The sequence below is a fragment of the Harmonia axyridis genome, chromosome 7 (assembly GCF_914767665.1).
Source record: "Harmonia axyridis chromosome 7, icHarAxyr1.1, whole genome shotgun sequence".
NCBI lineage: Eukaryota > Metazoa > Arthropoda > Insecta > Coleoptera > Coccinellidae > Harmonia > Harmonia axyridis.
The window spans coordinates 21,274,593-21,295,916 of NC_059507.1; the positions used below are offsets into that span (position 1 = coordinate 21,274,593).

The 21,324-nt window shown below is 31.5% G+C and overlaps 5 protein-coding genes across 5 annotated transcripts; 2 read left to right on the forward strand and 3 right to left on the reverse strand.

Moving 5' to 3' along the window:
- Positions 1 to 2,713: 2,713 nt before the first annotated feature.
- LOC123684293 (acidic leucine-rich nuclear phosphoprotein 32 family member B) lies at positions 2,714 to 5,757 on the reverse strand. Its single transcript, XM_045623490.1, has 3 exons — positions 5,340 to 5,757; positions 4,136 to 4,277; positions 2,714 to 3,885 (listed from the first exon to the last, which is right to left on the reverse strand). Exons 1-3 carry the CDS (start codon positions 5,442 to 5,444, stop codon positions 3,812 to 3,814), a joined length of 321 nt encoding a protein of 106 aa, XP_045479446.1. The 5' UTR covers positions 5,445 to 5,757; the 3' UTR covers positions 2,714 to 3,811.
- Positions 5,758 to 9,622: 3,865 nt separating this feature from the next.
- On the reverse strand, positions 9,623 to 11,914 carry LOC123684380 (KIF-binding protein). The gene is made up of 2 exons (XM_045623616.1): positions 11,511 to 11,914; positions 9,623 to 11,457 (listed from the first exon to the last, which is right to left on the reverse strand). Exons 1-2 carry the CDS (start codon positions 11,725 to 11,727, stop codon positions 9,884 to 9,886), a joined length of 1,791 nt encoding a protein of 596 aa, XP_045479572.1. The 5' UTR covers positions 11,728 to 11,914; the 3' UTR covers positions 9,623 to 9,883.
- Positions 11,915 to 18,242: 6,328 nt separating this feature from the next.
- On the forward strand, positions 18,243 to 19,419 carry LOC123685083 (deoxycytidylate deaminase). Its single transcript, XM_045624664.1, has 3 exons — positions 18,243 to 18,382; positions 18,442 to 18,677; positions 18,778 to 19,419. Exons 1-3 carry the CDS (start codon positions 18,366 to 18,368, stop codon positions 19,134 to 19,136), a joined length of 612 nt encoding a protein of 203 aa, XP_045480620.1. The 5' UTR covers positions 18,243 to 18,365; the 3' UTR covers positions 19,137 to 19,419.
- On the reverse strand, positions 19,407 to 20,304 carry LOC123685086 (copper transport protein ATOX1). The gene is made up of 3 exons (XM_045624668.1): positions 20,147 to 20,304; positions 20,009 to 20,090; positions 19,407 to 19,665 (listed from the first exon to the last, which is right to left on the reverse strand). Exons 1-3 carry the CDS (start codon positions 20,168 to 20,170, stop codon positions 19,529 to 19,531), a joined length of 243 nt encoding a protein of 80 aa, XP_045480624.1. The 5' UTR covers positions 20,171 to 20,304; the 3' UTR covers positions 19,407 to 19,528.
- Positions 20,305 to 20,326: 22 nt separating this feature from the next.
- LOC123685084 (transcription initiation factor TFIID subunit 12) lies at positions 20,327 to 21,293 on the forward strand. Its single transcript, XM_045624666.1, has 2 exons — positions 20,327 to 20,850; positions 20,913 to 21,293. The coding sequence occupies exons 1-2, from the start codon at positions 20,437 to 20,439 to the stop codon at positions 21,117 to 21,119; spliced, it is 621 nt and encodes a 206-aa protein (XP_045480622.1). The 5' UTR covers positions 20,327 to 20,436; the 3' UTR covers positions 21,120 to 21,293.
- The last annotated feature ends 31 nt before the right edge of the window (positions 21,294 to 21,324 follow it).

A 21,324-nucleotide genomic window follows, 5' to 3' on the forward strand; every position in this document is an offset into this window, starting at 1 on the left:
TTTAAGCTCCTTTTTGGTAACGTGTTTTGTTAGTGACAAGTGACATTTGTTTTGGGACGAAATTTGAATTTCAAACATAGCAAAGATGGAAACTTTTAGATATTCTTTTAATAATATTACTTATGATGTGACAGAAACTGCACAAATTCATCAGAGACTTCAAAATGGTAAGTAAATGCGTGAAATGTTATAGGTTAATGTTTCTGTTGATTGAAATAAAAATTTTCTGTTCGTAATGATATCCTAATCGGAACGCATTTTTTTTTATTTTCGTACTAAGAAAGAAATTACTTTTTCCAGATATTGTTTTCTGCCAGAAATACTTTGAGGGGAACGCTTCAAAATCGGACCATTCATTATCATCCTCAGAGTGTCCTGATTCACCCTGCATTTCAAAAGAATCGAATTCTTGAAAAAGACCTCGATCTGAAAGTAATATGATACGTCAGAAGAGAAAGAGAAAAAAAGACGCGAAATAAATCATTATATGATCATAGAAAAAATATGGTTGAAATTGAAGAGAGGCGATTGAACCTCCTTTCCCAAATATCAAAGGATTTGAAGGAACAGACTAGGTTGATGGCTGAAAAGAATAGGTTGACGGCAGAAAGGAATGATATATTAAGGAAATTGTTAACTAACAACTCAAAAGAAAAGAACTAATATAAAAATCAACTCGCAAATTAATTTTATATGGACCACTTGAATTTGCTGTGATAATACGGGAAAGATTCTACAATTGCATAAATAAGATTTCATTTATTGTTGAATTTGAAAGAATAAATAAATATTGTTTTTTTTTACACTTGTTATGAGTGTATTAGCTAAAAGCCTCTGTTCCAGGTTTGTAGTATGAAATAAATGATTTGAAAAAAAAATTATATTTTTCCTTGATTACTTTTGGTTCAATAAGTATATTTGCACCTCAAAACTTAGAACAGGGATTCTACTCATGAGAAAGCCCAAAGCGATCACCACTTGCTAAAAAGCATTCCTGCTTTGCGATCATCTAAAGTGTGAATAACATTTTTTTTCCAAAGGAATTTTCTGTGGACCGCTCGAATTTGCAGCGATAATATGGGAAAGATCCTTGAATAGCAAAAATTAGAAGATTTCATTTATATATAGAATTGTTGCTTTATTTTTTCTCGAAACTGAATTATTGTTGTTTAAAAATTTTTATGTAAACTCAGTCTCTGATACCAGCAGATTTTGCTGTTTGGGAGAGAGGAATGAATGAATAAATAAATATATATACATATAAAGTACATACATCAAAAGCTGTTCGGGACATTCTGAAATGTTCTTTGAATAGATCTCCCATATCAAGAGGAATTGTATTTTCATAAAAATTTTCATTTTTTGGAATTAATTCGGCCGAATTCGGAATACTCGACTTGCATTCAAAATTAGTGGTTCAAACATATGATGGGAATAGTGTAACCTCGGGAGAAGTAAACGGTTTACATTTACAGGCAAAAATCAAATATATAGCACCAAAAGCAATGGTTACTCAATACTATACACACGTATTCATTTAGGTTTTTAGTAATGCGAGCACTTCAATTCAACAGATTAAAGTTTTTTCTCAACCCTTTCAGGATTTTCATCGTATTATCAACAATTCCCTATTAGTACTAACATTTTTTACAATAATTATTATGCAACTGACAAAGTAAAGTTCCCTAGATAAACTTATTTGTCCCTAATCTCAAAATATATATATGCACATTAGGATAATATTTTTTGTGATCATCATCTTATACTGTCTCCTTATAGAACCATATTAAAACCATAAGTCTATAGGACTAAAAATATCTTCATAGATAGGTACCTAAAAATTTGCAATTTCATTAGATAAAAATCTTCAAAACCTTTTTGCATCTTGTTCTTCATTTTTACGGTAATTCTGTTCAACGGTTAAAAACCGAACACTATTGATTGTCTGTGATTGGAGATTCATTCAAGATGAAAATTTGCATTTGGATGTAAAATAACAATTTCAAGCCCCGTACAAAATTTCATCAAGACCATAGAAAATTCAAGTTGAATATAGAAAAATAAACAAAATTTCGATGATTACAGATACAATCGAGTTGAGATTTTGCGTGTATTCCGAATGGAGCCAACGAAAACTTTGGAAATAAAATTTCCACCTTAACATGGAAATCTGAAAAAACAGTCATACTTCCATGTCGATTTCTGATTTGTGGGAAAAACCCATTTGTTTTTTTTTCATCCTCTGATTTTGAATAACAAATTATTATACAAGAAAAAGAAAATTTTTTTGACTTCAAATGATAGAATCCTTTTGAAATTTTAACTTTAGTTTCCCCCATTTCTAAATTAAGGTAGGATCAGATGATAATTTTTTTAGTTACGTAGAAAAAAAAGCTTCATAACGATTAACTTGCGAAGCATCCAACAGATTTTGCCCATTAACGAGTTCAAAAAAATTTGTACCCTGAAAATTTCAAACTTTCAGCACTACCTGTTTTCAAGATTTCGTGTACACGTCGACCGGACTAGCAGAAACGATTTTGACCTCTCTAATTCCTCATTTGTGAATCAAATTCAATTATTTAAGATTATTCTCAACCCAAAATTAGAAAACTGCAAACATTTGGGATAAATCTGAAGCTTTCAAGGTTCAATCCATTATAGGACAACCAAAAATTATGGTAATGATAAGAAGGAAAATAAAACCAAGAGATATGAAACAATTTGTATCCATTTTTATAATCACTCAAGAAAGTTCATACAGCACTGTTACAAAAAAAATTTAGTTATGTCGTCAAACTTTGTCTACAAAATAAGTAAAATAGGCGAAATATTTTCACCATCCAAGATATACATAACCTCATTTCATCAAGAAATTTCTTGTGTAGAAAGCCAAAACAATTAAATATTCACGAAAAAATTTGTTAATTTTTTTGGCCTCTCAACTTTCTACAAAAAATTTACTGATAAGACTCATTGAATATATATATCACATAGTTGTAACTCGTTTCGACAGAATTACTTTGTTTGTGGAATGGATGAAACCAAAATGTTTCAGTTCGTAACAATCACCTAAATTAAATTCGAAATTTTGATGATTCGAAAAAAAAACACAATTCAACGGATTCAGCTCAAGTTTGTTACTTTCATAATGTTAAATTACACAGGAAATTAAATTAAAGTTTTTCATGCACACAGGATACAGCATTTAAAACAGTTTCAGGGATTAAATTCTATTCCGTCCTACTTATTGTTATTGCCATCATCGATAATAACACACAATTCATCCAGATACCAGCCAGAAACATAAAAAGAAATATATGTTCAGTGTTAAAAACCATCGCAAACTCCTCGCAATCAACTTTCACGATTTCTCAATGGATTTCAAACCCAAAAATTAAAAATTACTGTACTAAGAGACAAACTTAAGCTTATCTTTAAGTCTATTTTTACACAAATGGACATTTTTTTACAAATTAAAGATGATACGTAATAATAAGTTAAACGATAAGAAAGAGTCAGGTACTGCGAGTTCTGTCGCAGTTCAAAACAAATTCTCCGTTAGATATTGCTGCAAAGGTCACAAGGTAGATCGTGAACACAAATATGTAATATTTTCCTAGACTATCAAACGAACTTCGATTTTTTAACAATTCGGATGTGGTTGGATGCTGATTGAGGTGAAATTACACAAAATAATTATTGAGAATTTGTCGAGTCTATTTACAGTCACAATGTAGCTTGGGACTTTGCACTTCAATAGTCTGTCACTAGTTGTTCACACAGATAGCCGTACAGCTACCCAATATTATTATGCATCATCTTCTTCTTCACCTACACTTTCTTCTCCTTCTACTGCCTCTTCTTCATCATCGTCATCTTCCTCTGAAAAAAAATTTTCATTATTTATATTTATCAAATAACAAATAGGTTTCTTCAGAAATCTAATTGGAAAAATAATTCGAGGAGGCAGTCAAAACACAATTTAACCTAACATGGCGTCAGTGACATCACTTGGAAGTGTAAATAATGGAGTATCATTTATGAAATGAGTGATTCCATTATTAATTCAAGAAATACAACATTTACAAAAGCACAACAGACTTTTTTTTCGAAAATATATGAAATATCTTACCGTCTCCCTCAATTTCCTCATCGAAACCTTCTGGGATATCTTCATCATAATCCTCTTCTTCTTCCTCTACTTCTTCACCTGCGGATCCTGCACCATTCTCCTCTTTATCTTTCCTTGCCTTTTTCGCGTCATCTGTTTTGTCCTGAAACACAATTAATTCACATCAAAGTTTGAAGAAATATTTTTTCTTTTGCTATTAGAGTTGTTGCCGCAATTTTCAAAACAAATTTAGGTACTATAATTTTTATCTCAAGGGAGGAGGTAAACGAATGTTGAAAATTGTTTTCAATATCATATATGTACAAAAATTGATTCCAATTGGATGTATCTATTGAATCAATTGGAAAATGTATTGAAACAAGGTAATGTATAACATGAAAAAGATATAATAATTAATAAATTCAATTATCAGAAATGATTAAGAAAATTGCAATCAATTTCTCAATGGAATTAAATTTAAAAGACTTTCGAGGAAACGAACTCGCCTTGCCAATGCTCAGCACTTGAAATGTGAATGACAAGTTAGAAATAAAAATTCAAACTTAACCGCCAAATGCAATACAGAATAATCAAATGATCAGCACGCGCATTTGTTATTCAATATAAATATTAGAAGTATTCGTGAATATTCGATACAAACTTCATGATGGAAAATATCAGTTATAAAATATTGAAAATAAATAAAAATATCTGAAATTTATATGCAAAGCGTTCAAAATAGTCGCATCTTTCGCAACAAGCAAATAATCTCAAACAGGGTACGGATGGTGACTATTGATCAGCCATGTTGAATTGAGCGCCAAGCCTCGCAATACGAAGCGTCTAGCCTCCTTCCGGGTACCGAAAGTATTATGGCGGGATGGACAGCATGTTTACATCCAATCAAAATTGCCGAAATATTCAAATATTAAAAATTTTTAGAAAATACACGAGCTGCACAACAGATTTAAATAAAACTAATACCTCTAACTAACTTTTCCGAATGCCAAGCCAGAAAGAAAACATTCACATGGCGGCATGTTAATGTCGATACTTGTGGAAAGTGTTAAAACATTCAAATCAACAACATATATTTTATTTCCATAATTAAAAACCTACTATTCATATAATCATGCAATAAACACATATGCCGTAGTTATATTTAGCAATCAACCACTAAAATAACTTCCAATAAGAAGTTTTGATTATCAAAATTTATTCTCACCTCTGCCGCTCTCTTCGTTCCTTTTAATTCACATTTCGCATCTCCGGAATTCTGATCATTCTCGATCTTGTCAACCGCAACTTCGTTATTTTCTTTTGAACTCATTTTGTTTATATTTTAATTTGTTCTTCACAACACACCAAGCAAGTCCAACGCGATTGAGTACACTACTAACCGGCACCGCGAGATATCTGTAAGTGATCGTTCAAAATTTAATATGGCGCCGTTCTAACGAAGACCTCCGTTAACAGCCGAACGGCCGATAGACGGACGTTCGGCTAAATTACCGAAAACGAAAATGCTACCGCGTCCGACAAAGATAACGAAAATTTCGTGGAAGATTCATTGGAATTAATAATGGAATAATTGAAAAAGAGTTTTTATAATTTTGAGGATATTGAGAGTTGTGAGCCTACGATAGATATCGGTTCGAGATTAAATTTGTCTTATCTGCATTTCCGCTAGGTGACTTCTGAAATGTTTTTTTAAGATTTCGAAATTTGGCGGCAAAGGATTCACTTATTTTGTAAATAATATATGAATTTATTTGGTTTTTTTAACGTTCATTATTCTACTACAATGGAGTATAACTTCAATGGAGTCCAAAAAATGTTTGCTTTGCCTTATCTTCAAGGTTATAACACTTTCCAGTAAAACGTATCATGGTTCTTGCAATTATAAAATTTATATGGGTCGATAAAGGTAATAAACAAAATGTGTGACAAAATGTGCTATAAGCCCAAATGCCTTATTGTAAATAGCAGTCTGTGAAATAATATTCCAAAAATAAAATTCAAATAACGCAAGAATTATGCCATATTTTTCATCTTGAACGATAAGCGCCTATCTCCTTCGATCAAAAGCACCTTTATGTTCATTGAAAAGAGATGGAAGTAACGCCAATTATCATCATGGTGGCTGCATTGAACGAAAAATTGTACTGCGCGTTGAATGTTCTAGAATGAAATGCTCTCTTTTCCACCATGTTTGCTTTTCCTAAACAGGAAGTTGAAGAGATTGTCTTCAACCCATCTACGATTCCATGAGTTTTATTACTGATTTCCCACAGGTTCAACCAGATTCAAGGAATAAATTTAGGCATCTCATACTAGTTAGCTGAAAGAATCAACATCTCTTGAGATCTGTTTGTATGGCTATTTTCTGTTGCATCTAATTCAATTATAGATACAAAATCGAACTGTTATTCACGAAAAACTTTTTTATACAAACTTGATTTGAGAATTTTTTTTTAATATATAGGTTCTAATTTTCCTTATGGAAATTCACGTTCAATATAATATACAGGTACCTATAATACTCATAAATGTTTTTGTAGTTTCAGTCAGATGATTAGCAAAAGATTTTTCTTCAATTTTGAGATACCTCCAACCTACAATTTATAGATTGATTGTTCAATAAGTAAGTGAAAACAGTTCAAATATTCTCATGATTAACTAAATTAATATAATAATATATACCTATATAGGTATCCTCTTCTTTCATGGGAAAATTTAGTTGACGGTACATTATTTCTACTATAATTCCAGAATATTAATCGATATTGTTTATATTTTTGCTGATCTCTGAGAACTCAAATGATAAATCGTGAATTGAAATAGAAACATCTTTCAATAGGCTTTTACCTCTACTCTGTAATTTCTTTTAATAATAATAAATCCACGTGTTCTCATAGCAACTTTTTGGCGGATGCGCCGTGTTTACTTCAAAAGTTTATGAGACATTGGCGAATATAGTATTTCCCTAGAACGGATAGAAGATATAATTTCCCTAAATCTTTTATGGATAGGGGTATAGTGAAAAATTATCCTAATTTCTAATAAACTGGATTATAATTCAATTACCAAAATGTGCATCCACCAAATCCAGCTTAAAAACTGACTACACTAGGAATGTTAACTAATCATAATCTTATGGTAAACTTTCGTTCTTATCACAAAAATCATAAGTTAAGCTTTCAGCTATATTCAACAGAATTATGAACACTTCCCGAATAGTGAATAATTTCAATATTACAGAAGTATAGATGCAGGTTTACCAAGATTTCAAAGTATCTCATTGTAAATCAAGCTTTCATAAGCTGAGTAATGAGATGAATATGATAAATTACAATTTCGTCTCTCATGCGTTGAAAGAGAGTGGTTCGACTATCAGTATATGAGATTAATGCATTTCTTTAAAATAATGCTTGAGATTAGTTGAAGCATTAAGATTTTTATCTAGTCTTGAGGGTTATTTATTCCTTTAAATTTCTTTTCTTAATATATAAATAAAAGAAAGTTCAACCTTTTATTGTACCTAATACTTGTTAACCTACGAACTATTAATGAGGCATTATTCTTGATCCTTATATCTATCATATATCCTCCCTTCTTAACATCTGCTCCTTTCATGGATCCCCCATTCCATTCACGTTATTTTTCCCTTGTGTAATTCTTATTCACTAGACTAGGGATAGGTTAGTTGAAACCAGTAGATATTGGATTAGAACTTCTCAGAAAATTAGCATACTCCCGAATGTCAATTCATTTAAATTAAAAATGGTAAACGTGGACAGTATTTTTATTCTCAAACGTTTTTATTTTTCTAAATTGATTGATAAAATTTGAGATGTTATTTTTATTCATATATGTATTTCTCAATAAATATAAAAGAAATGATCAGGACGTATTACTTTTAATCATTCTATATTTTACACATACACATTTTAGATATTCTATTTTGGTTCCTTATTATTTTCATTCAAATATATTTATAAGAAAAGCACAACATAAATTTAATACATTGTCGGGCCATCTAATGAATCATATTTAAAAAAAATCTGACATCTATATTATGAAATAATAAATAATCTCAGAAGATTAGATTTTCATAATTTTGGTCATTGTCAAAATGAAAAATGTGAAAAAGGCAATAATGGTTCCTCTGACTCTCTGGAGCATATTCCAGAGAAATTATGAAACAAATATTTTTCTTATGAATTCATAAAATTACCAACTCTAGGGTTCTACAAAATTTGAACAATCAATATTTATATTGGCGGTTAGTTAATTTTTGTGAACCATGCGCTACGTAAATACATATTGTGGTACCTACCTATAGCCATTCTTCAAGGACCATGTGCTCCATCTATTTTATTATAATAGATGCTGCTAAGCATGAAATGGAGAAGTCGCAACAAGTGTTGAGGCATATCGTAATGAATTCAATGAAATTTGAAGACTTCACATTCAATGTTCGTTGGCAACATTGCACATCTTGAATGATATTCTCGAAATTGAACCGGAAATGATGCAGCCACATGACCACTTTTGATGCTGCTCTGCGCAGAAAATTACTGCGCCTAACCGAAGGATCGATAATTGAAATCTAAGGGTTTCCACACATCTGGCGATTTGTCAAGGGTGTTTCGTTCACCTGGACTTTGGTTTTTGTTTCTTCGAAAATCGTTTTGAAAGTCGTTCAAATAAAAAAATTTAGTTGCACATTTTGTATAATTTGGAATTCAAAAATTAAATATGAAAATTCGTTTGTCCGCTGTACAGAAATTTTCTCTGACCTCTTGCACGAAATTTTGTATAACAATGCATAAGTATTGATAGTCTAATTCTAACGATGAACTAACGGGAAGCGACCGAAAATAAATAAACCAAAATCTGACTGGCAAATTCTAAATCAACTTTTAGTCTCAATGCTAGTTCATTTAAATCACAATATTGTGATTTAAATACCTTCTTTCCACCCGCTTTTCATCGTTAGTTGGGTTGTGCGATATTTAGCTCTAAGAAGAGCGAAAACCATCTATCATTACCTACATACCTCCGATGTCAGCACGTTTCCCTGTGGTTATTGATCTGGACTTTTGCCAGTCCGATTTGACTGGTGTTATATTAATCCTCATACCTCCAACATGATCCATTAATTTCAAGAAAATCAATTAAAAAAATTATTACTGATAAACTGGACGATATAGAATCATGAAATTGAGTCTAATGTATATTTTTACCCTAAGGTAGATTGTTTGAATATTAAGAAAAACGGTTTGTTTTCATATTTGTTGAGATACTTTGTGATAAAAAAGGAAACGATATGAAGTGAATCAAGTGGGGCAATATTAAATAGATAATTTCTATAGAGTGAAATTCTTTCATTTTTTATTTAGTTCCATGATCATTCTGCAAAGAATGATCACATAATTTTTGTTGAGACATCATGGGAGAAAAAATGGATTTCCTGCTACCTGTCAAATGAAAAATAATCCATTTAATAAAATAACTTTAATTTGATTCGTATATTGAGAATCATAAAAAACAAAATGGGTTTGGATCGACTGCAACAAAAATAAAACAATATCACATTGATTTGAGATTATATAACAACTAATGTGTGAATTCAAGCATCTATGTTTTGAATATTAAACTACAAAGAATCAAGAACACAATAAAACAGTATTACAATAAATGCTTCCACAAAAAATCGACGTTATTCTTATCTCATGTCCTTATATCTATTTTGGATAATGATGTTTAATTATCAGTGTGTATTTCATTCTTCAATAAACAAATTTTGGCTGGAAGTAACTCAACCATTTCCTTACAAACACCAAACTCAACCATAATAGAATCTTTTGCATCTGGATATTTTTCGCAAAATATCAATACTTTCTGATATGCCAGTAGACTAGCTTCAGTGTTTTCTAGCTTCTTACATTTGTCTAATGTGATATATTTTCCAAGTAATACTCCTATATAAAATTGTGCCCTAGCATAAACCATTAAGTAATCATCAATCTGCTTGGATTTACCCTCAAAAGATCTCAAAAATAACGTAAAATAGGCTATTCCTTTGGAAATAATGTTGTTTATTTTAGAGAGCGAAGCTGGATTAGGTCTTTCATTAGACTCTCTCTGTTTATCCAATTTTATGTCAAGAAGATTTATATAAGCATTCCCAACTTCATACCACATTTTTCTACAATGACTCAAATAAAATTTTGAGTTTATTTGTGATAATAGGTTCTCTATCAAATCAATCCTCCTTTTCTGATATTTGGCTTGATTATCAGGATTATCATCAAAAAAGAGTAAATCAAGATATAACTGACAATGATTAAGGTTAATATCTATAAAATCCGACGCTAAACTTTCCAAGCTGTAATATTCCTGACTTTTCAATAACCATTTTTGTGAATTCAAAAATACAGCTTTAGCTTCATCTAGTGTTAATACATATTTATCACTAACTTCTTTTTCATATTCTTCAAGATTCAATGATTCAAAATATAAATTGCCCAAATCGTCTTTAGATACTGTAGAATCTGAATTTTGAATATCTGCTAAATCAGTAGAAGATGGCAAATAATTAGGGTCATCCTTTTCTGTTTCAGCAAGTAATCTTTCTTTTGACTTAGAAAGTAACAATGACCCATATTGTGCCCAACAACGTGCTACATCGGCATTCCTATGATTGAATTCTTCTATTTTACAGTCATACATTTCATCATGAATTTCAATACTGTCAAGTTCCTTTTTATACATATCTAAAATATAGGAAGCTGCACTCAAATGATGCCTTGCTTGTTTAAAACCTTTCTGTTCAGCGAAAAATTGAGATAATGTTGCTGCATTCAGTGACCAGTCAATATATTCAAATTCATTGTAAACAAGTTGCCTTTTAAGGGTTATATGACAATAAACTGCACTTTTCAGTGCATCTTTCAAACTCCCATGAATTTGTGCCAGATAATAATATGTAGCTGTACATATCTTTTCAAATCTTTTCCATGCTTCATCACTATCAACACATGTAGAATCAAGTTCAAATAAATCATCCAAGCATTTGGGTGGCTCAGAATTATTCTTATTTTTTTCATATAATTCCATTGATTTGGAAAGATAACTTTTACCTATTCCTGGTTCGCTTTTAAACCATAATATACCAAACTGATTATAAGCATTCAATGTAATACTTATGTAATCAGGCTCTTCCATAAAATTATCTATGAGTTGGAGACACTTGTTCAAATGTTTTTCAGCTGTTGAAGGATCCTCAATTTCAATTGCAATAGTACCCAGAAAAATGTGTACGGTTCCAAGCATAGCTATAAAATATTCTTTCAAGTAAAATTTACAATTGCATTGAACATATACCCACCTGACAGTTTTTTTTGCTCGTCTTTACCCAATTCTCTTTCCTTCAACAAATTTTCAAGCGAAGTATTCATTGAAATCAATATTTCTTTTGCTGCAAATTTAGAAATGAAAGGTTCTTCAAGTGGATCATTCTTCGAATCTTCTTTTATTAGTTTTACTACTTTATGATATTTTTCCTTCAAATCATTGAGACTTTCTTTAAAGTCCAATGTTGTCATTTTCGTAGTAATGCAGAAACAATTTATCTCTAGTCTTTTACGGCTCAAAATTTAGCCTCTAATTGCTTTTAAACCAAATCGTCAATTCCAAATTATTACCACAGATTATTAGATAGTCTTTGTTATTACTTTTTTACCAAAACTCAATACATAACACAATCATAGACCTAACATGGCCTGGGCGTTAGTAGAGTTGTATTGTGACAAGGATAGAAACCTTAATGAACAGTCATAGACAAATATTCTCTATATGCCCTTTTTTGAGTTATCTCGTTGGCAATTTGACTATCGTTGCCAACGAGATAACTCAAAAAAGGGCATTTTGAGTTATCGCAGCCTACCACTTGAAAACTGATTACTGAGCATGTCAGGTGGTTCTTAAAATTTGAAACTCTGTGGTACTCAGAATAAGAGAGATATGCCAAACATATGTTATATATTCGAAATCAGGGGAAAAAGAGCTAGTCAAATATAGAAAAATATACAGGGTGTTCCATTAGAAAAATTGAAGTTGCAATCAATATGTGGCCCACTCTGTATATATTTCGTTTTGTGAAATCATTTTAAAAAACACTAGTTGATTTCGTGAAACTTTTGTAGAAAACATTTTTTTGTACCTCTTCTAGTAACAAAGTTAAAGGGGGGATCAAATTATGGTGAAAAACCCGGTACATAAACGCCCTCATTGATTTGTTAGCGTTCAATTCTTAGTTCTAAGTTCTTAGGTTTAGTCTTAGTTCTAAGGACTGGTGCATAAATCCACCATAAGTCACTATAAGCGCTATGCCACCTGGTGACAATCAGGGTAACTGAAAATCTTGACATAGTTCTTATATTCTGCTTTGTGTTTGTGTGATATTCTACTAATATTTATATTTTTAAATCATTTTAATGGTTATGAGTCGTTCGAATCGCTATTGTTCAGTTCCTCAGTGTTTTCCCTGGGAAAAAAAAAGTTCAAATATCAATTCTATCACATGCATCGATACATGTAGATGTGTTTTTCAGCGAGCTCTCGAATATTGAATTGATACAGAACCCTGACAATTTCAAATCTCGAAAACTCTGGGTTAAGTTGTTTTTTTTGCATATAGTGTGCTACTTGTATTATCTGAAAATGCCTCCAAAACAACAAACGGACGATTTGAAGTCTATAGTTAACTCTTCATTACGACAATTGTGGGTGGATCCAGACTTTATCAGGACGATTGTAGATAAGGTGACAGATGGAATATCGAAAGAAGTAGATAAGAAATTGATATTGTTTGAAAACCAGCTGATGGATCTTGAAGACAGACATAAATCCAAAATGATTAATATGGAAACTGAACTGAAAAATTTGAGGAAAGAAAATGAAGAACTAAAGAGGACCATTGAGCAGCTTGATCAGAATACACGTAAGTGCAATCTCAGAATTTTCAATTATCCGGATACTACCAAGGAAAGCACGATAAGTTCACTAGTGAGCTTTCTCAATTCTAAAATGAACATCGACCTCAAGGAAAGCGATGTACAAGAGTGTCACAGAATTGGAAAACCGAATGATAAAAATCGGAGAGTAATATTGCTTAGATTGAGGGAACTTCAGACAAAACATAAAATTTATAAAAACAAAAAACTTCTCAAAGGCACTGGACTGGTAGTTAGGGAAGATCTATCGTCAACTCGGCGAAAATTAATGGAAGAAGCAATAAAACGTACAAATATCAAAAGTGTTTGGTCCCAGAACGGAATTATTTTTGTGAGAAAGAACAAAGATTTCAAACCAATTTTTAGTGTAAATGATTTAGATAACTTGTCACTTTGATGGAGAATAATTTCATAATTTTTATATATGGTTCAAAGATTTTTCTCAATAGTTTATAAGGGTTTTTTTTTTTTTTTTTTCGTGGTTTAAGAATAATTTTATGAGGTCGGCTCGCTGAACGGAGAGAGTATTAGTTAAATTCTGCATTAGAGATGCTGGACTTTTTAGGTAATTTGGATGAGATGATTGAAACAGAGGTTGTGGACGGTTTTGAAGAGGCTTTTAGGGAGGTAAGGATAGATGATTTAACTATTTTACATCTAAATATTCGAAGTGTTCGCAAAAATTTTGAAGAGTTTCTTGTATACCTTGAATCTGTAGATGATAGAGTCGGAGTTGTTGTATTGTCTGAAACTTGGAATGTGGAGGAGGTGAGTCGGTTCAGAATTCCTCACTTTAATATATTTTACAATGAGTCAAGATTCAATAAAAATGATGGTTTGATTGTCTATATTCGCGATGTGTTCACTGCGCAGGTGATCAATTATTCCTTGACTGAAACAGTGTTATGTAGGGTATTGCTCAGGATAGAAAAACTCAGTATAGGAATCACGGCATCATATAGGCCACCCTCCACTGATGCATTGCTTTACATTAGAGATGTTCATGAATATATGAAAACTTTGAAAAGGAATCCACTTGAGATATTCCTGGGAGATATTAATTTCAATTTGCTGGACAATTCATCATTGGATGTCACAAATTATCATAACATGTTAAGTGAAAATGGTTATATTTCTTACATCAATGAAATAACAAGAGAAACGGAAACTTCCAAAAGCATATTGGATCATATTTTTATTCGAAGGGCAAGATACATCAATGACTGTGTCACTATAAAACCCCTAGTTGTACGGGCGGCCCTCACGGACCATTTTGCTACTCTCGCCTCCCTTAGATTCAAGTTTAAAATCATCAATCGTTCACCGGGAAATTTGATGCAAATAGATCGGACCGATTTCGATAAATTGAGTCAGTACTTGAACGAGGAAGGCTGGGAGGACGTTTTGAAAGCTAGGGATGTACAGTCGAGTTATAATATTTTCATTGATAAAGTTCAGGGGTTATTGCAGCGTTGCTCTGTGAGGAAAACTGTTCACCGAAAATTTGTAAAGCTCAAACCTTGGATTACTCGCGGTTTGATTGAGTCCATAAACAAAAGGGATCGTTTGAAGAAAAATCTCACCAAAAATTTTTCAATAGAACTTAAAAATGAATATTGTCAGTACAGAAATAAATTGAATAAACTTATAAGGATTACAAAGAATGATTACTACATGTTACAAATAAAGAATGCGGGAAACAATTATAAAAAAATATGGAAAACAATTAATTGCGCTACTAATAATAAATCTGATAAATCCAGTTCGAGCAAGATTAGTTTAAGAGATGAGAATGGTGTGAGTATAACAGATGATAGGGAGAATGCGGCTATATTCAATAATTTCTTTGCTAGAGTGGGTACGAATATAGCTGAAAAAATAAAAACGGTTAAACCAGATGCTTGTAAGAGAATTAAGACTAACAAAATAATCCGGGAATCAGTTTTTCTATCTCCAGTTACAGAGAACGAGATAATAGAAGAAATCAGCAGCTTAAAGAATGACGCTGCGACTGGACCTGATAAGTTACAAGCTAAATTGTTGAAACGTATACACATGTTTATCACTAAACCTCTCTGTCATATTATAAATTTAACATTCACATCCGGTTCACTTCCCCTTCAATGGAAAGAATCTATGATTGTCCCTGTTTTCAAAAGTGGGAATCATGATAATCCATCTAACTATCGGCCTATCTCTCTCATAAATAATTTCGCGAAGATTTTTGAAAAATGCTTCAAAAGGAGACTTCTCTCATTTTACGATCAGCACCATGTTATCTCGGGCAAACAGTTTGGTTTTAGAAAGGGTGTCAGCACGATGGATGCTGCTTTGGATCTAGTGGGGAGGATTGTGACCAGTTTGGACGAATCAAAAAAATGTATGACTGTATTTCTTGATTTAGCTAAAGCGTTCGACACTATTTCACATGAGCGGCTGCTTACTAAGCTCAGCAATACGGGAGTGAGGGGAATCGCTTATGACTTGTTGAAGGATTACCTGAGGGACAGAAGCCAATGCGTTAGAGTTGGTAATTCTCTTAGCGATTCAACAACGGTCGTGTCGGGGGTACCTCAAGGTACAGTCCTTGGACCGTTGTTATTTCTTATCTATTTCAACGATGTTTTTGAGATGAATAATATCTCCGATAAGATCATATCATACGCCGACGACACTGCAATTGTTTTCGTGGGTGATTCATGGGATGCCCTTTATAGAACGGCGGAGAGTTGTCTCTTTGATCTTTATGAGTGGTTGAGTTTCAATTCAATGTCCTTGAATTTTTGCAAAACTAAATTCATTACCTTTTCGATCACTATTGATGGGCAGCCCGATAATGATCTTTTAGTTGTTCACAATGATGAATGTACTCTCCAAAGTTGCGCATGTCCATCAATCTCGAGAGTTAACGAGATAAAGTACTTGGGTATCATGGTGGATAAATACCTGAGATGGGAGGCGCAGTCCGCTATGTTGATGAAAAGGTTGAGATTGCTCCAGCATAAATTTTATGTTCTAAGAGATATATTCAATACGAAAACCTTATTATTACTTTATAATTCTTTAGTAGAGTCAGTTCTCAGGTATTGTGTGATTGTGTGGGGGGGTCTTACTAAGAACGCTGGAAAGGGTCTACAAATATCACAGAACAGTTTGATAAAAATAATGTTTAGAAAAGACCTGCTTCATCCTACGGATGAATTATATTATGAATCTGGGATTATGAATGTGAGGACGTTGTACATTTATCAGACTCTCGTGTACATGTTCTCCCAGGATCATCCACTCATTGAACTAGAAAGAAGATACGTGACCAGAGCGGTGGACAATGAGTCGCTTGAGATTAGGTTGTTCAGGAAGAGTTGCTCACAACGTTTCATTTTCTATATTGGGCCTAAATACTATAACAGAATCCCACTAAATGTTAGAAAAATTAAGAATAGAAAAACGTTCAGTAGGGAGCTCAGGAAACTTTTGTTCGAGAACCGATTCACCTTCGATTTGTGAATTTGATATATTTCATTTTGTTTTTTTTTTTTTTTTTTGGAATCTTTAAGCTGTTGATTCTTGCCGTAAAGTGCAAAGTTTTTTGTTCTCTATGTCCGCGCCTCTCCTTTCATCTCATCTAGGGTTTTCTTTTGTTTTATTTTTTTTTTTTGTTTATACTACTTGATAAGCCTGTGCTCAAAGTCCTCAGAAAGTCGGAACAACATGAACAAGCTCTGCTTAGTTGTTGTTTCGTCTTGATGGGGATAACATTGAAATTGTTGTATGTATTTTGTACTATATTTGAGCACATTGTAATTGTGGTTGGAATCTCAAATAAATTGAAATTGAAAATTGAATAATGTTTTGAATGTTTTCAAAATATTAGAATTATCCTAGATTGTACGGAAATTTTTAAAAACCAAAATGCCTTTGCTGCCGAATTAGATTTTACTCTCAGTATGAATCGAATAACACAGTTAAATTTATGACGGGAGTTTCCCCTGGAGGTTTAATTACTTTTATTAGTAAACCATAAGACAGAAGAGCATCTGACAAAACTATTTTTCAACAAATGTGACCTGATTTTGAAGTTAGAAAGGATGCTATTATGATGTCATCACTTTAAAGAAGAGTTGATCAGGCCACTCTTTTAAAAAAATAAAAAACAGTTGAGTACCAAGGAAACGTTGTTAAATGCTTAAATAGCAGTTGCTCAAGTAAGTTACATATTGAAAGAGTCAATCAGCGTATTAAGATATTCAAAAAAAGAATGTAAATTGCAGTGGTCTCTTGAGAAGAAAGTTAAAGAAGTATTTGCAATTGCTTGTGCTATAACCAATTCAATATTTTTAATATTTTTTAAGGAATTAGATTATTTGAAAATAATGAAATACAGCATTTTCCAATTAGTATGCAGCAAATGGACTAGTTCTTCATAAATTGATTTCTCGAAGAAATTATTTATAATAGACAATAAAAAAACTCATACTGAATTTATTATTTTGAAATCTTCAAAACTAAGGTATCTTCACCCAATATTGGAAAAATTCCTTAGAAATACTTGGACATGTACTATGAAATTCTAAAAAATTTTTTTCAGGGCATACGGATCATCTCTATCACATTTTATGAAATATTTGCAATTGAATTTTCATTAGTCCAGCCATAATATAATTGGATAAATAGGTTTCAATATGATTAGTTTTAAGTAGCATAGTTATATAAATTTATTTTCAGAAACATCTTATGTAAATTGAGTTATCTCTTAATAAATAAATAAAAAATGGACATGTGACTTTCTGTAGTATTCCTGAATATATTCAATACATTAGCATTTGTAATACTTTATTGGGACTGTAATAATTGAAGGTAACGTGGAGTGATCAATTCGGACAATGTCAATATTTAAAGTTCTAAGTCTGCCCACCTTGGCGCTGCATTCTTATTTTCAGATGCCTTTACCCACGTTTATTAAGTCACTGTACCCACATTCATAGATATGAATATTATTTATGTCTAGCCCACATTAAAAAAATAATATAATAAAATATAAAATAATATAATATTAAGGTCGCCAACTCTGTGTAAGATACTATTCTATGCTTCAGAACAGATACATATATATTTAGTGTTCTGTTCTGTGACTTGTGAGAGTCATCCAGTTAAAACACAGACAGAAATTTTTGTATGTAAATATAACCTGATTTGAATATTATAAAAGAATAATTACATAAATCAAGATGAATGCGGATTCTGAGTAAGAGAACTACCACATCCAAAACGGATTATAACTAAATTAATATTTTGTATTTTCAGAGATATAAATTGCAAACGGAAAAACTATATTAGTTGGCATGATTATTTTATGGCAACAGCTTTTTTAGCAGCCAAAAGGAGCAAAGATCCTTGTTCGCAGGTGGGAGCTTGTATAGTTGATAGAAATAAGAAAATAGTAGGAATTGGTTATAATGGTATGCCTACTGGATGTAGTGATGACGAGTTTCCTTGGTCCAAAGAATCAGAAAATGCATTGGATAATAAATATTATTATGGTAATTAATCAATTTTTGAAAATATAGATCTGAAATAATATGTCCAACATGAATAATGATGTTATCACCAAAAATTCATTAATAATTATTATATTTTCAGTCTGTCATGCTGAAGTAAATGCAGTTCTAAATAAAAATAGTGCTGATGTGAAGGATTGTACCATCTATGTGGGTCTTTTTCCATGCAATGAATGTGCGAAAGTAATTATTCAAGCAGGAATTAAAGAAGTCATATATTTATCAGATAAACATTCACACAAAGCAAGTACAATTGCTTCAAAAAAAATGTTAGACGCTGCAAAAGTTGAATATTGGCAATATCTGCCCCAAAATAGTAAAATTGTGATAGATTTTAATGAAATTGATTGGAATAATATGAATCAACTTCCTAAAACTCCAAGAAAAAGTGATGATGAGATGGATGATGTTGACAAACCTATGAATGAATTGAAATTATGATAGAGCCTATTTAATTTTCAACTTGAAAAAGATGTAGTTATACAATCAAAAAATGATAACCAAGGCTAGTGAATGATGAATGATTTAAATCTTTGGATTACAAAGTGATAGCTATATCACATTGGAAGAATTTTAAGACTTGTAATGAATTTCTATAAAATTGAACCACGAAAAAATTCTAACCTTAGGTTGAAATTATTATATTTCATTATACTCTGTTTCAAATATTTCATTCAAATTATAGTATTTTACTGAATAAAATGTAATCTCTACTTTTTATAAATATGAATTTATTTTTCACTTGAAATTAATACATTTTATATAATAGATATTTAAAAAATTCTCATATTTTACATATACTGAAGCTGCGCATAAGGGATAAAATTCTAATATTAAATGTGAGAAGATAAGTATTTGACTTCTTTACCAGTCTTCTTTATAGTTTCTAGAATCTCTTCAGATGATAGTGAAGTTTTCACTTCAACTTTCTGATCAGGCAAACTGATAGTAAAATCTTGCACTCCCTTGTCTAAAACAAATAATTGAACAATTTCATTTTTGTTAGATAACTAAACAAATTACTAAGAAATGTATGTAAACTCAGTTAATAAATGTTTGTAAGGTAAGAATAATCTGTTGAACTGGTTTAGAATTCTTTCTCAATGAATCATTTCAAAGTACTTATGTTAATTTGAATTAAATATTACATTAGGTACTTTTAATGTGTGATAAGGATTCTAGAGAAATGATAAGCATTTGTGATGACTCAATAAAGATATGATGTAAATATTACAGAAATAATTCAACATATACAGAAGAGCAAAGAAGATGCCGTTTAGACGAATATTCATTAAATAAATTGGAAAATTTACCTCTCAACTTTCCCAAAACTCTTTCTACAGCACCCGAGCAGCCTTCGCATGTCATTTTCACGTTATATTCATGTACTTGAACCTTTGAAAAATTAGGGAATATTTTCAATTATCCATCATCTAACAGTCATAACTTACCGCAGCCATTTCATATGCTGGCATAAAACAAAACAAATAAATCGATAAAGATTCAAGGAATTTGAAAAACAGTTGTGATTCTGTCAATCATGTGAGTTGAGACGTGTATTTTATTCATAGAAAATATTTATTTTCCATGGTCAGAACAGAACTAATAGTTTTTGCTTTTTTCTATGCGTCACACACATAATACTTATGCATAGGATTCTATGCATACTTCAACCTCAAATTTATTCGAGTGAAATCTCGATCTTTATTTTTAATATAGTGTTAAATGAAAATTCAAAATCATGTCTGTTCCCGTACAAAATATTCAAGGAAATATGATTCAGTCCTCAAATATTGTTCTTAACCAGGTTCCTTTAACACATACGATGATTACAAATGTAAACCCGAGTAATGGAATACCACTGGCAACGGCAATTCCACAACCTGTAGATCATCATCAGCCTGAATTAAAGCAAACAATGGTAGTTGAAACAATGCCCATACAGAATTCAAATATTATTCAAAATGCAGCATTAAGTTCATTGACTCATGGTGTTAAATCATCTCAAAGTGGCCCGACAACAAGCACAGAGAATGCTCCAATTTTATCAAAACAACGTTTGCAAGATATCATAAGAGACACAGATCCTACATTGAATCTTGAAGACGAAGTTGAGGAGATAATACTTAATTATGTTGATGAATTCATAGATAAGGTAAGTTGAAATTGATATATGTACATATTATATGGATTAGTGAGTTCAATGTTCTTTTTCAGGTTCTCAATGGTGCAGCACTTATTGCCAAAAATAGACATGTATCTACAATTGATGTTAAGGATGTGCAACAATATCTTACCAGAAATTACGAAATGTGGACACCTGGTTTTGGAACAGATGAACTGAAAACTCTTAAACGAAGTTTCACAACTGAATCCCATAAACAGCGTTTAGCATTAATCAAAAAAACACTGAAAAAGTATTAAGAACACACACATATTGTATGTGGAAATTATATGATAGGAATGTTGCAAAAAGGAATGTATCATCAATTTCATATATAATTTTTTTATATGAGCATCATTCGAAATGGTGAAAATTAATTAATCTATTTTATGCTGATATCCAGTTATAATTTTCATATTAAATTATTAAAGAGATATTCTGATCTGTTTAAATATATCATTGTCA

Bases quoted from the DNA above. Each gene is read 5' to 3' on its own strand.
- LOC123685083 (XM_045624664.1), top strand. The intron at 18,678-18,777 runs GTAATTAATCAA...TTATATTTTCAG, and splicing joins GGATAATAAATATTATTATG to TCTGTCATGCTGAAGTAAAT.
- LOC123684380 (XM_045623616.1), bottom strand. From the start codon at position 11,727: ATGACAACATTGGACTTTAAAGAAAGTCTCAATGATTTGAAGGAAAAA. The intron at 11,458-11,510 runs GTGGGTATATGT...AATATTTTATAG, and splicing joins CGAGCAAAAAAAACTGTCAG to CTATGCTTGGAACCGTACAC.
- LOC123684293 (XM_045623490.1), bottom strand. From the start codon at position 5,444: ATGAGTTCAAAAGAAAATAACGAAGTTGCGGTTGACAAGATCGAGAAT. The intron at 4,278-5,339 runs GTGAGAATAAAT...ATTGTGTTTCAG, and splicing joins GAACGAAGAGAGCGGCAGAG to GACAAAACAGATGACGCGAA. The intron at 3,886-4,135 runs GTAAGATATTTC...ATTTTTTTTCAG, and splicing joins TGAGGAAATTGAGGGAGACG to AGGAAGATGACGATGATGAA.
- LOC123685086 (XM_045624668.1), bottom strand. From the start codon at position 20,170: ATGCCAGCATATGAAATGGCTGCG. The intron at 20,091-20,146 runs GTAAGTTATGAC...AATTTTTCAAAG, and splicing joins CAGCATATGAAATGGCTGCG to GTTCAAGTACATGAATATAA. The intron at 19,666-20,008 runs GTAAATTTTCCA...TATTTGTTTTAG, and splicing joins AGTTTTGGGAAAGTTGAGAG to ACAAGGGAGTGCAAGATTTT.
- LOC123685084 (XM_045624666.1), top strand. From the start codon at position 20,437: ATGTCTGTTCCCGTACAAAATATTCAAGGAAATATGATTCAGTCCTCA. The intron at 20,851-20,912 runs GTAAGTTGAAAT...GTTCTTTTTCAG, and splicing joins TTGATGAATTCATAGATAAG to GTTCTCAATGGTGCAGCACT.